This window comes from Stenella coeruleoalba, assembly GCF_951394435.1.
Source record: "Stenella coeruleoalba genome assembly, chromosome: 7".
NCBI lineage: Eukaryota > Metazoa > Chordata > Mammalia > Artiodactyla > Delphinidae > Stenella > Stenella coeruleoalba.
The window spans coordinates 78,324,310-78,338,774 of record NC_137153.1 but is presented as its reverse complement, the minus strand read 5'-3'; the positions used below and the strand labels follow the sequence as shown (position 1 = coordinate 78,338,774).

The following is a 14,465-nucleotide window of genomic DNA, read 5'->3' as shown; positions in this document are numbered from 1 at the left end:
GAATAAAGACAGACGCAGATGTAGAGAATGGACTTGAGGATAAGGGGAGGGGAAAGGGTAAGCTGGGATGAAGTGAGAGAGTGGCATGGACTTATATACACTACCAAATGTAAAATAGATTGCTAGTGGGAAGCAGCCACATAGCACAGGGAGATCAGCTCGGTGCTTTGTGACCACCTAGAGGAGTGGGATAGGGAGGATGGGAGGGAGACCTAAGAAGGAGGAGATATGGGGATATATGTATATGTATAGCTGATTCACTTTGTTTTAAAGCAGAAACTAACACACCATTGTAAAGCAGTTATACTCCAATAAAGATGTTAAAAAAAAAAAGTCCCTATCCAAAATTATAACAGAACCAAAACCAGGAAAGTGAATTCAGAGAGGCCATCTATAGGAAACCAACAAGATGTCTAAGACATTCATTCCTTCTAAGATCATCTACTCACTAAGACAACAGCTTTTAAACTGGAAATTGTTTCCCTAATTGCATTCTTTCTCAAGTCACACAACAGTGCTCCTTCAAAAGGTTTATGAAGTATTCCAAAGGGTCACGTTCCTGGCATGAAAATGGTGAGCCTTGCCCAGTGGCCCCAGAAACGTTGGACATGACACCTCTAGTGGAAGCTACGCCCATCGGCCATTCCAGGGCCAGACCTGGCATTGTTGAAGACTCAGCCCTGGCAAGGGGATGCCCTACCTAGGGCATGAGTTCCTCTGCCCAACTCACCTGGTCCTGAAAGTCAAGATTGTCTATGGAAAGGAGGGGCTACAGCTGGAAGGTCTGGGAAGACCCAAAGAGACCAAGTGACTCCTGGAAAAGGTCAGGGGAGAATCTTAACCCCAAGAAATGTTCAGGTATTTTCCCAAACCAGATCAGCTGTTGGGAGGAGGAACAGAGGAAGAGAGAAGGGAGTCCTTAGGATTTCCCCTAGAGAAGGACAAGGCTACAGAGAGACAAACAAAAAGCTCTAGTTTTCTGGGGTTATAATTAACATAGGGTAATAATTACAGGACAATTCTTATGAAAATCTCCTTTCTACTCAAGGCCTTGGGCAGGAGCTGTGATAACATTCCTGAGGGTTCTACACTTGCTTTCAGTGACTAACCTCAGCCACTAGAAGGCCCAAGGCACCTTTCACACCTACTCCTGAGACTGCAAATTGCTCTGGACTTTTTCTTAACTCTTTTTCATTAATGGGTGCCCAGAAGATCACGTCTCTTTTTTATTAACACACGGTCATGGGGGAAGGCAAAGTATTGAAACATTGGAATTTGTTCTTAAACTTCTAGGAGTACTGCTGGTCCCTTCCCTTGAGCTTGCAGAACTATTTGTTGTTTACAATGTGGATGGGTAGACAGTGAAAATAACCTCTCTGCCCACAGGGACAGAAGAGGGAAAACTCCACGCTCTCTAGGGCAGTGGCTTTCCACCAATATGCAACGGTCATCCAAATTGCAGGCTTTCATAATAATTACTAGGAATTTGCCCTCCTTCAGTACCCACCGTCCAGATGCAGAAGTACCCCGCCTTCTCTTGTCATCTGTCCTAACAAACTGAAGTTCTTTACCTATAGTCTTAAAGATGTTTAGTGGAAAATTAACACTCAAGAGCACTATAATAATTTTTAACTATGAAACAAATTTTTTGTGTGTGAGTTCTAAAGTTATAGCAATAAAACTTATTCCCATCAGTACAATTCTATGTTATTAACACTCAAGAGCACTATAATAATTTTTAACTATGAAACAAATTTTTTGTGTGTGAGTTCTAAAGTTACAGCAATAAAACTTATTCCCATCAGTACAATTCTATGTTCTTAACACTGTCATTATATCAGAAGCCCTGTAAGCATGTAAATGTTATTTTCTTTAAAAAGTTGGTTTCTTGTGTCAGATCTACATAACTGACAGAGCGATGGGTGGGCTGAGAACCACTCTCTTAGAGGAAGACTGTCAATCCTCTTTTAGAGAGAAGCACTGAAAACCCTCCTTCCTGGAATGAAATGTGAGAATTTCTGTACGGCGAGGTCTGAACTTGAATTCATGGCTTAAAACTATCACCTCCAATAAAGACAGGAACAAAAAAAACAAGGAGAAAAGGGGATTCTGAACAGTATTTTACACAGAGAATTAATTTCTAAAAACTAGCCAAAGGGCTTCCCTGGTGGTGCAGCAGTCAAGAATCGGCCTGCCAATGCAGGGGACATGGGTTCAAGCCCTGGTCCAGGAAGATCTCACATGCCGCAAAGCAAAGTAGTGCCACAACTACTGAGCCTGCCCTCTAGAGCCTGTGAGCCACAACTACTGAGGCTGCATGCCACAACTACTGAAGCCCGCGCACCTAGAGCCCGTGCTCTGCAACAAGAGAAGCCACCACAAGAAGCCCACGCACCACAACGAAGAGTAGGCCCCCCTCAGCACAACTAGACAAAGCCTGTGCGCAGCAATGAAGACCCAACGCAGCCCAAAAAAACAAAAAACAAAACTAGCCGAAGATATATTCTTAGATCTCAAATCTATGGAGCTGATATTATTGAGTTATAATTAATGTCATTCATTTTCCAAACACAAACGTCCACATGATGGCTACATTTTGCGAGGGTCTTACTGGAATCCGTGCATGCAGACCCCAGACACATTTCTGCAGAGCCATCCTAACGTTGCCTTCTAGGCAGCTGCAAAAAAAAAAAAAAAAAAACCCAAAACTCCACTGCCCTGTGTAGCCAGAGAGCTAAATGAAATCAGATCAGACCTAATTAAGAATACATTATGTCCCCACCCTAACCCACTTCCCATCCTTCTCTCTCTTTTCTCTCTCTCTCATAGAAATCTGGATTTATGAACTGCCTTTAAAAAGTATTTAATTCCTCCATGTTTGCATTCACGTGGCACTGAACACTGATAGTAGCAGGAAGATGGGTAGGGCTTATCGAAAATGTCCAGGGCCTCTATAAAAAGCACAGGATGAAATCATGTAGAAACTTGGGGAATTATCTGAAAAGTCAGCCTAAGGCAATAAAAATTCAGAATCAGATTTAGAATCAAATGAAAAAATGAGGCCCAAAGTAGTCTAGGGACTGCTTATCAAAGTGACCTAGCAAGTTAATAAAAAAAAAAACCTGGGACCAGAACTTCACCCCAAAACTAATGTCCATTTCCCATTACTATATACTGCATCCCTCTCCTCCAGATCACAGCTTGGTTCTAGAATATCTGCCCTAATTAGCCCATCTTTATGCTTAAATTCCTATTACTAAAGGCTAGTTCATTTGAAAAGCGAATTTCTGTCTCAGAAATCTTACTTATAGCTTATTTTTTAATGTAAGCACATTGGGGAAGGGGATTTTGATAAATCAATGATTGGTTTAATACTGCAGGTGAATTTACTCATCAGATGTGAAGCAGCGAGTTTATTCTCAGAGGCCCGTAGAACTAAGACAAGAGGAAACCAAGTTCCAGGTGATGTCAGCAACGAAAACCAGAATGGTCCTGAGTGGGATATTATAAGGCTCTCTGGGCATGTGGCCCTGGTCCCAGAGGTACCAAAATCAGAGCTCCAACAACAACTGGCTACGGCACTCAGGTGTGCCAAAGGTTAGGTCTGAAGGATGGGTGCCCCAGGGGAAATCCATCTAAGAGCAGACACAGACCGACGCCAATCTTAAGGTCACAGCATATTGGAAAGGCACGGGTGCGTTAGCCAAAGGGCCGTACAACATGGAGCACGTGTCCAAGCAAGCTAATGACAAGGGTTCAGGGCAGCAGATATCCCAGGGCCAGTTAATAAGAGAGTGCCTGGCTAGATGTCAAAACATCAGAGAGACCCAGTACCAACCACGAATCAGGAAATGGGCAGGAACCCATTATGGAGAACAGAGCTCCTACTAAACCAGTGTCAAGTCCTAGGGACCATTTAGAGACCCAATATTTAGGTATAGAATTGGCCCTCAGGAGTGGCAAGGTGTTAGGCAAGAACTAGAAGCAGCCCTATGGATGGGACAGACTCCCTGAAAGAGGAAGTGGGCAGTCACCCTAAGCAGTTGACTCCCACTTCATGGCTCTGCTTAACGTAGGCCCAGGCTGTGGTTAGCAGCTGCTTGGGTGTCTTAGATTTAGTACCTGAGTACAGACGAATAACAGAGAATGATTTACTCCTCAACAGAAAAACAACGTTGAAAACTATCTCCGGTTTGGTATACCGTTCAGAAACGAACTTTGGAGGGAATGGTGTCTGTTGCTATGTTTCCCAGCCAGTTTCTTTGCCTGAAAAACCAGTTTAGGTCCTCCCAGGGCTACTGTCAACAAACTTGCACTGACTCATCAAAACAGTGGGCCCAAAAAGCAGCCCCCAAACCCTGTAAACATGGATAGGCAACATTTTAGAGATAGTCCTAAGAGTCTGGTTTCCAAGAAAGGAAATATGAGACTCTGGAATCTTCCAAATCTGGAGTCTTGAGATGCCTGTCAACTGTGCCAAAAGCCTGGAGGAGCTCCTCTCAGCCTCTAGCTGCCCTCATCTATGCTCAGAGAGCTGGGATTTGGAGGGGTCCTCCCCCTAAGCATGGATTGGGTCAAGAAATTCCAAGAAGATAACAGCCACTCCAGACCACCCTCCAGGTGGAAGTAATTTCCTTGTCTCATACAAGTGAGTTGAATCAAGCCTTTCCTCACAGATGAGAGAATCCTGAAATAGAACCCAAGAGTTTCTCAGAACCTACCAAAATCCCTGGGGTGAGGGGATGCCAGAAAGACTCTCTAGGGCTGCTTTCAGATCATTGTAAGAGGCTGGAGGCAGACCCTCCAGCAAGAGAATCAACTTGGTCTAGAGACCCTAGATCCATCTCTAGGGCCTTCCTGAATTTGAATTTAAATTGCTTTTAGGTTCCCTGGGAAACAGGAGCACCAGACTGGGAAGGAACCCTCAGATCCCTCCCCCCAACCCCGGGACCCCCAGCCTCTCACCATCCCACTGTCCCCTCTGTGGCTTGCCCTCTTGCTACAGCCACCACCTCCACCTTTTGCCCGTCTTACCCAAGTGCCCTTCCCAAAACCCTGAGTGGCACCGCCCTCCCTCCCAAGCTTGTCTCTCAGTGGCTGAAGACCCCTGGGGTGGGGAGCTTCCTCACCGTCCTGCCCACCTAGCCGCAACTGGAGCCAGGCACCTACATTCTCCACACCCTCTCGAAGCTGCTGCTCTGCCGTCGGCCCTGACACTTGGAGGGTGAAGAACAGCCTGTCTGCTCGCCTGCTGACTCAGTGCTCTACTGGCTGTGCCCCCTCCGGCCTCCTGTCTTCTTGGCTTCAGGCTGGCAGGGCTGCCCATGCCCCCTGCCCCTTCCTCTCAACCTGCAACTTGTACCCACTCTGACCTGGCTCCTCTAATAAGTTCATGTCCACAGGGGGTACAAGAAAAGAAAAGAATGGGTACATTCTTTCCTTCCAAGAATATAAAACCAAGGTAATTTATCAAATTCTAAGGAATGCTAACAAGTCGAACACGCTAATCAAAATGCACAAATACAAAACTCTCCCCTAACTCTTACCCTGAGAGTAAGTTGAGGGATTTGCCTTGTAACTTTCTAAAAATTCTACAGATACTCAAACAGTGAGTGGGAAACAACTGGCAAGAACTAATACAAAGGAGGTGGCCTCAGCAGTCCCACCAGTAACTTGTGTAAGTGAGCTGAAGCTGTGGCCCTCTTTAACTCATTTCTGCAAACTACCACCCACAGCTCTTGTTAACACTCTAACAAACTGATAAGCACATGAGTAGATGGCTCACGTGTGGACGTTCCAATGCTTGCTTTCTGTGTGGAGCGATACTGTTTTCCACAACCTGCTACACTAGGCAACCAGCTTTCTCTTTAATTCAGAACAAATTTCTCTGGTTCACAGTTCCACACCAAATCCCCCTGGCTTCTGTGAGAGAAGCTCAGCTCCTACGCAGTCAATCAAACGTGGGCAGGACGTCATGCCAAGTTATTTCATTTCTGTCCACGTCAAACGACTTTTCCCTCTTTTCTGCCTACCAAATTCTTACTCAGCATTCAAGACCCTGCTTAATTTTCCCCTCTTCTGTGACACCTTTTCGGCTTCCTCAAGCTCCTTGCCTTGTACTTCCTAGACCTCTGACCACACTTTGATAATATCTCCTATCACATGCGTTGTAATTTTTCCATATAAGGCGTGCTCACACATTTTTGGTAGGAAAGTATATTAGTACAACCTCTTTGGAGAGCATTTTGGAAATGTCTGTGAATACGGCAACGCACATACCCTCTGACACAACAATGCCACTGCCAGGACTTTGTCCTGTGGATATACTCACACAGGTAAGCAACAAGGTTGTTCTAACACTATTTGTTATAACAAAAGAGTGGAAACAATCGAAGCACATTTTAATACGGGTCTGGTTTAAATAAATACAATAGAGTACCATGCAGTAAGAATCAGAAATCTCTTTCCATACTGGTGTCTGAAACTCTTTTCCCAAAGTCCCTTAATTTATCTGATAGAGAATCTTTTTTCCCCAGCTTTATTGAAATATGAATGACAAGTCAATAGAGAGTTTTGACTTAATAGTTCACATCAGCCCACTAAAAGGGTGTGTCTGCCCCCTCCCTCTCTTCCTCTCCTCACCCCCATGTATTTTGCTTCCCCCAGCCATTAAGCAAGTGAGGACAAATTTGGCGATGGTCTTCATTGGACGTGAAGTATGAGGTGAAGGGGATCAGAAAATATCAACCCAAAATATGCCACTTTGGCATAAGGATTATTTTGAGTTGAAGGCAATTGAGAAAAAGCAGACACAGGAAGAACTCTGAGCCCTCCCCCATCTGCCTGAAAGCAAGGCATAAATTCCCCATGAAGGTATCCTCCTCCTGTAGGTCCCCCATTAAAGACAGAGGAGAAGAACCCTTATCACCAGGGATAGAGAAGAGTCTGCATAAGCAAACCTTACTAAAATAACCCTTATTTTCCATTAGTTTCCCCATATCTCTACCTTTCCACAATTTACTCCCCCAGAAGTTCAACGCCTCTTTCCTTTTAGTCACTTCTCTACAATGTGTTGCCCTTTGTTAAAGTGGTATATAAACGTCCAAGTCTAACCACTTCTTTGGATTTCACTTCTTTTCTGTATAGCCCTTATACACATAAAATTAAAAACATCAATTCAACTTGTATGCCTTTTCCTCCTGTTAATCTGGTTTTTTGTTACTTTAATTCAGTTAATTCACAGTAACTAGATATCAAACCTAAGAGGGGTAGAGGAAAAGTTTTTTTCTCCCGTACAGAGGCATGTCAGAAAAGCTCATCACTTAGTCCCATTGAAGTCAAACCATGGGAATGCTGAAAACACAAGAGGGAGGGGACCCCACTACTTCCAGAAGTCGTGTTGATGGACACTGCCTCCAGCCTTTGCTATTTAATGTGAAGCTACAAGATATGCCCAATCACAGTCTCCCCTGCTTTCTTCTAGACAAAGACTTTATTATGTATCAAGACTTTTTATGTAACTGCCACACACACAAAGTTTAGTTGCTGTGCAGTTACAAAGAAACAAGAGACTATTCTACTCTCAAAAAGTGTCAAATATTGTTAATCAACTATGCTCCAATATAAAATTAAAATACAATTTTAAGTGTCAAATAGTCTAATACAGATCCAATTAAAGAGGGGAGCTATACAAAGCAAATGCAAATAATACAACTGCGTAAGTTAATAAAGGTGGCTGCCCAAGTAAAACCCGGTCCAACCTAATAGAACCCTCACAGGTTTCTCTGCCCAAAATGCATAGACTCCAGTTAAGGCTTTTGTTCCATTCCCAGGCCAAACCAACCACTTCCTAGCTCTGAGACCTTACAGAGTTTATTTAACCTCACTAAGTCCTATTTCATCCATAAAATGGGGATATTAGGATCCACCTCATAGGGAAATTAGAACAATTAAATGAGACAGAGCATACAAAGTACTTGGCACAGTGCCTGACACTCAGGGCCAAATAAATGTTAACTATTACTATTATAATCATCATCATCATTCTGGAGTTTTCAAGATGTTTCTCAGACTTTATTCTGCCATCAGGTATTAACAGAGCATCAAGTTTATGAAGGAGAATTATTCATGTGCACACCTCGAGCCAACTCCGTATCTCACCTTTAACTAATTCATTTATTCAGAGAAGAAAAAATTATACAAAACTTCAGATCATTTTAGGTGAAAACCTTTTCCCTCTCAAAGGTGTTATATAAGCAACATATGTGTGACATCTTTGAAGTTTTATGGTGTTTTTACTGTAAATATGAAAGAACCCAAAACACTGACATATGCTTCTTCAAAGTCCCACTAATTTATTTTCCCAAGACAAGCGAAATATTTATGCCACTTTACTTCGACCACCAAAATCAATAAGCCATTTAAAAGAATTGGTCAAGGTCAGACATCAGGCTTCCAACTACAGAGGAAGGTTATCAAACGTGCTTAAAATGAGAGGATTCTAGTCCAAATCTCATTCAACATCTTTTGGCCCATCTTTACCTCAAGACTCAGAATAAAGTCTCTTTTTAAAAAGTCTTTGTGAGGGAGTTCCTCGGTGGCCTTATTGGTTAGTATTCCGGGCTTTCACGGCCATGGCCGTGTGATCCCTAAGCCACACCTCAGCAAACACACACAGACACATCACGTTGATGTCCCTCCTGCTACAGCACAGACATCACTTAACGTCTAGAGATGAAAAACCTCATGAACGGCTTTTCAGGACCTTCTTTGAAATAAAGTACTCTGTTTAGCTATCAAAGAACAACTCTTCTTTGTTGGTTACTTGAGGTCCTGATTTACATCTGAGTTTAGAAGGCTGCTGCGTCCTACAAACAGACTTAAAATGCAAATTCCTCATCAGACTCCATATCTAAAGAAGCACAGAGCCCACTTCCAGCCTTTCTCCACCATCGCTCACAGCGGAGCCAAAGTCCCAACAAAGTCACACCCAGCCCAGCAAAATTTAAGTCCTCAGTGAATGACTATGTCATATATGTGAGTATGTACATAATTTCAAATAAAATGATTTGAAACTACCACTGTATGATGGTAAAGGAAGAAAACTGGATAATCATGAAAGTTGAAGTGCTTGACTAAAGTTTAGAAAAATCAAGAAAAAAATTAATCACTGAAATTACTCCTTCCTAATCAAGGTTACTTCGAAATTTGATGTAAATGGATAAATTTCAGCCTGTGCTATACTGAATGAAGTTGCATGAGATTGGAAGAAAAAAGTTCAGAGTATGTAAGAGCCACTTCTCTTCCATTTCCCACGTTTTCAGTAACTACCTACTCAATGAATGCACGAAAGAGCTTATTACAGTGTTGAACTGAAATACCTCAGTCGCTTTTAAATTCTCCTTTCTCCATGTCCCAGAAAATATTCCAAGGATCGAATAAAAAATGAACAAGGACTATCGGCCAAGAAAGCTGCTTGAGGAACTTAGTAAGCTCACCCTCTCCAGTTTAACTCGCCTAATTCACTGAGGGAGCGGAGGCAAACGGCTTGTACTGCATGATAAAGTGACACTTCCGAATAGTAATAGCTGAGATTACTCTGCCGCAGCCTAGATTCTTCTAGTCAGGAGCTCGAGTACAGCTTTCTAAAAGCTTTTCCCAAGATCTCGAGGTCAATTTGCGGACACTCATTCACCCACCCCACCCTACCAGCAGCGCACTTCCCGTTCGCTTTGGCCGGTCAAGAGCTCAAACTTGACAGCGACACACACTGAAAAAAAAAAAAAAAGAGGAAGTGGCTAAAAAACCATTTCAAGACATTTATTTAATTTTTTTTCCCTAAGGGAGATCAATGGCCCTGTCTTCCAGGAAATCTCAATGGGACGTAGCCATCACGTCGACTGGAAAGTTGCAGCGAATGACAATGCTGCAAAGCCGAGGGTGACTCCTCTTTAAAAATCAAATTTAAAAAATTCCTCGAAAATCTTCTTGCTATCCAAAACGATCCGTCCCCTGCAGCGAACACAGCAACGCTAACAACTCCCACCCTGGTGGGTGGCATCGAAAGCGAGGCTCGGGGCCGGGTACGTGCCTGATCTGCCCTGCCAAGTGGCAGAGGGAGCGCAGGGCACGGCAGCGGCCAGGGGACCCAGCGAGCACCTTCCTTACCTGGTTTGACCGGTTTGGGTGGCGGCTTCGACATCTCTCTTCCTGGAGCGGCTGATTCTAAAGACCACGCACGAAAAGCCAACCGAATGCCCCTCCAGCCGGCACTCCGGGCGCCTCAGAGTTTCTTTATGTCTGGTTTGCAGTGGTGCGCCTTCAAGGACCTGCGTCCACCCCGGGAAGCCGGACGAGCAGAGGCAGGCAGAGCAGCTCGGCGAAGTGCCCCGCCCCGCCCCGCGGCCGACAGAGCTGTCCAGAGCGCGCAGCCGGGCAGACGAGGAAGTAGCCGCTGCCTCGCGGAGCGCTAATTGGCTGCCCGGCTGCCAGCTTCGCCGCTGCAGGAGCGCGGGCGGCGCGCACGGCGGCGCGCGCGGCGGCCGAACCAGCGGGAGCCGAACGGGGGCGCCGCAGGCTCGCGCCGGGGCCGGCCTGGCTGCGCGCGCGCCCCGGACGGGAAAGGGCTGGACTGGGCAGGAGCGCGCGCGCGCAACCACGCTCGCCGGAATCCCGCCCCATCCAACGCCGGCCGGAGCCGGGCGCCGCGTCCGCTCAGGGTTGGGCAGAGCCCTAAGTGGCCACCTCTACCCTGCGTCGCCTCTCACCCGGGAGGGGCACGGGAGAAGGGGCCGTGGGCCTCTCGGTTAACGAGCTTCGGGGGTTGCGGCGGGTTAGTGACAGGCGCGCTTGGCAATAGCCTGTGCCGCTTTGCTTGGGACCACTCGAACTGGCGCCTGGTGAGTACCTGCCTGACGCCCCGCCGCGCAGACTCCCTGGGGCCTGGAGGTGTTTCCAGAGTGTTACTGCGCTGGAGCCCGAGCCCCGTTGTGTCTTGCAAGCCCTTTTGGGACTCCTACACCCTAAATGGGCTGATAAGTGGCCTGCCAAGGAGGACGTGCACTCGTGATGGTGTAGTGCCCTCACGCCCCCTTATAATCCTGAAAACGGGAGTCTGCCTTCTAGAGACCGGACAGGTGGTTGGGAGAAGTCACTGAGGTCAGGGTCAGGTCCCTGCCAGAGGAGACAGCTTGACTCCTCTAGCGTTGAGGTTGACTAACTGCGGCCCTCTTGCTGCCTGTTATTGTACAGCCTAAGAATGGTTTTCAAGTTTATTTTAATGGCTTAAAAGAAATCAAAAGAAGCAGATTTTGTGGCACGTGAAAATTATATGAAATTCAAATTTCAGTGTCCATAAAGTTTTATTAGAACAGAGCCACTGTCATTTGCTTATGTATTGTCTGCGGCCGCTTTCACTTCCTAACAGCAGAGTTGAGCAGCTGCCCGCAACGCCAAAAACATTTACCATCTAGCACTTTGCAGAGCAAGTTTGCCGACCCCAGACCTAGCCAACTGAATTTCCACTGAGAGGTAAGGGCTGGAGCAGACAATAAATGCACCGTGTGTAAATTCAAAATAGCACAGGCAATATGATAAATCGCTTGTATGTTTGGGGGAAGAAAAATTGAAAAGAAAAACTTTACGTGAGAGTCTATGTAAAATGAAGCTTTGAAGTTTCTACTAGGGGTTAGTGACAGAGTGATTCCAAGAGAACTGGGCAAGGGTTGTGTATTCAAACACGCCAGCCTTGGCATTTACCAAAAAGGAGCAAAGTTTAGAAAATAGTAGAAAAAGACTACCCTGTCACATAGAAGATAATCAAAATATTGAATTAAATAAATGAGTGAGAAGTCCTGAAACATTTCACTCTTTTAGAATCCAAAATGTACCGTATTTAGTAGTGAAATAATTTAAATATAGTAAACACATACCAGTTATGAAAAAAGGACTCAACAACATATTTTACTTAGGGTTAAAAAAAGTATAAAAAAATTAAAAGTACTCATTTTGGATTTGCTGTTTGCCATCTTCATCTGTTCTCCTCCTCCTAAGCAAATTCACTCTGCTGTTGAGGAAAGCCTTGCACTTACTGGGAGAATAGAGTACAGTTGACCCTTAAACAACACAAGTTTTAACTGCATGTGTTTATTTATACTCGGATTTCTTTCACTAAATTCATACTGCAGTACTACACAATCCAAGGTTGTTTTAATCTGAGAACGCAGAATGGTGGATACAGAGGGCTGAGTAAAGTTATATGTGGATTTTTGATTGTGAGGAGGTTGACATATCCAACCCCTGAGTTGTTCACGGGTCAACTGTACATAAATATCCCACAAGAGTGGCAGTGGTATGTACTCCTAGTAATTGGCTGCCCTGGATTGAGGAGGTTAGAAAGTCCAAATGGTTGTCTCTCCGGAGACATCTAGTGATTTACAGTTTGTAGGGGATGGAGATTGTGTTTCATTCATTGAAGTCTACTTCTATGTATTTTTGGAGCCTGGCACCTCTGGAGTGCAAGCTTTTTAAATGTGATTTTAAAATAGTTCTTAAACGGGACAGCAGGCAGTGAAATAATAGAACATGGTGTGGAGATGGACAGTGCCAGGGCTGAGCTTGGAGTTCACCTGAAGCTGCCCTGTGCATCCAACACTGGTTTTGAAATACATGGCTTCTGGGATTGCTATACCCATCCCACACCCCAGCCACTCAGCCCAGCCGTAGGTCTTGCTTCTGCTTCTCTCAATTCCCTAACCTCCCACCACAGTGTCACCTGTTCATTGCTAATGGACTGTGCCCAATATTTACCCAAACACTGTCTTGGAAAGGCTAAAACTGCTAACTAATATAGAAGTGAGGGTTCCTATTTTGGTAAAAACTGGCATTTGACTGGGAGTTCTCTCCCGAGCCCAGGAGATTTCATAAGAAGATTCTTGACTCCCTTACTGTTAGTTTCAGAATTGTTAGATTTTCCACCCAAATAACCACCTCAAGCCTATTTCAAGTGCTTCAGCCACACTTCCTTGTTATTTACATGCTAGGTAATCAGTACAACATCCTCATGTGTACGCATAGATGTGGCAAGAAGCACAGGAGACTAGTAGTCCTTGCCATTCAGTGGATACAGAAAATGCCCCATCAATAATACATCAATAAAAATAACATCTATTATACATGAGAGCCTCACAATTAAGCCAGCACCTGTGCAACATCCTTCCTTTGCTCTTGGTAATAAAGTGCTTTTTAGCAGCTTAGAAAGATGGAAAGAAGTTAACTCACTTGGTTTAGTTTTGTTTCTAGTTTTGTTTTTTGGCCACACCTCACAGCTTGTAGGATCTTAGTTCACTGGCCAGAGATCAAACCCTGGCCCCAGCAGTGAAAGCGCTGGGTCCTAACCACTGGACCACCAGGGAACTCTCTCTAGTTTTCCATTTACTATCTGTGTGATCTTGAACAAGTCACTCCATTGTCTGGGCCAGTTTCAACTTCCGTAAAATGAAGGGGTAGACTGTGTGATACCTAAGGCTCTATTTCTCCAGGCTTGAGAATTTATGCTCTGATGAATTATCCAAAAATAGGTGACGTGGAAGCAAGGAATAACAAACTTTCATGAATTTTTTTTCTTATTTTGCCAACTGAGGACATCAATCTACTACTACCTAGCCAGCATGATTTCATAGGAGAAAGGACATTTAGCACCAAAAAATGTAAGCAAACTACCATCTTGCTTGTAAAAGGGTAACCTTTCCTTTCCCAAAAAAGGATAGTTGGCAGCCTTACACTGACATATTAAAGGTAATAATAAGGTAAAACATAATTCAAAAGCAGAAAAATTACAATGTAAAAATTTATTTTACAATACTCATTATATGTAATTGTTCCCTTGATATACTGTGGCAATGTGGATGGAGATAAATATTCAACAATGCAGCTCCTGGTGAAACTCAGATGTCCAACTTGATATGTTATTTTATTTCTGTCACAATCACATTCTTGTCTCATGTAGTCTAGTAAATGAAAGTGGAACCAAACCTTACTAAATTGCACTCAATTTGGAATACAGCTGTTCCTTAGTAGGGGTGGTAGTGGTGATTGGACAACACCCCCCAACCCAGGAATACCAGAATCTGCAGATACCCAAGTTCTTTATATAAAATGGCAAAGTATTTGCATATAACCAATGCATGTCCTCCCACATACTTTGAATCATTTCTAGATTACAGGTAATCCCTAATACAATGTAAATGCTATGGAAATAGTTGTAAATACAATGAAAATACTATGTAAATAGTTGCTGGTGCAGCAAATTCAAGTTTGGCTTCTTGGAACTTTCTGAAATTTTTTTCCCCTAAACACTTTCGAGCCACTGTTGGTTGGATCTGCGAATGTGGAACCCTCAGACATGGAGGGCCAACCGTGTTCTGAAAAAACTGAGGACAGGCCAAGGAACAACAGCCCTCTCTCCA

The 14,465-nt window shown here is 44.3% G+C and overlaps 2 protein-coding genes across 5 annotated transcripts in view; one reads left to right on the top strand and one right to left on the bottom strand.

Annotated features, from left to right (window-relative positions):
- Positions 1 to 10,619, bottom strand: part of OSTF1 (osteoclast stimulating factor 1) — a 52,110-nt gene extending 41,491 nt beyond the window's left edge. The window contains exon 1 of the mRNA XM_079926848.1: positions 10,168 to 10,619. Within this exon, the coding sequence (XP_079782974.1) occupies positions 10,168 to 10,201 (34 nt within the window). The 5' untranslated portion in view covers positions 10,202 to 10,619. The remainder of the gene's footprint in view (positions 1 to 10,167) is intronic.
- Positions 10,620 to 10,676: 57 nt separating this feature from the next.
- NMRK1 (nicotinamide riboside kinase 1) overlaps positions 10,677 to 14,465 on the top strand; it is a 32,746-nt gene continuing 28,957 nt past the window's right edge. For 2 of the 4 annotated variants that reach the window (XM_079927469.1, XM_079927466.1), the window contains exon 1: positions 10,677 to 10,898. The gene's annotated coding sequence lies outside the window, so the exon portion shown is untranslated. Of the gene's footprint in view, positions 10,899 to 11,425; positions 11,530 to 14,465 lie in introns of all 4 variants that reach the window. The other 2 variants (XM_079927467.1, XM_079927468.1) reach the window with 2 other exon arrangements.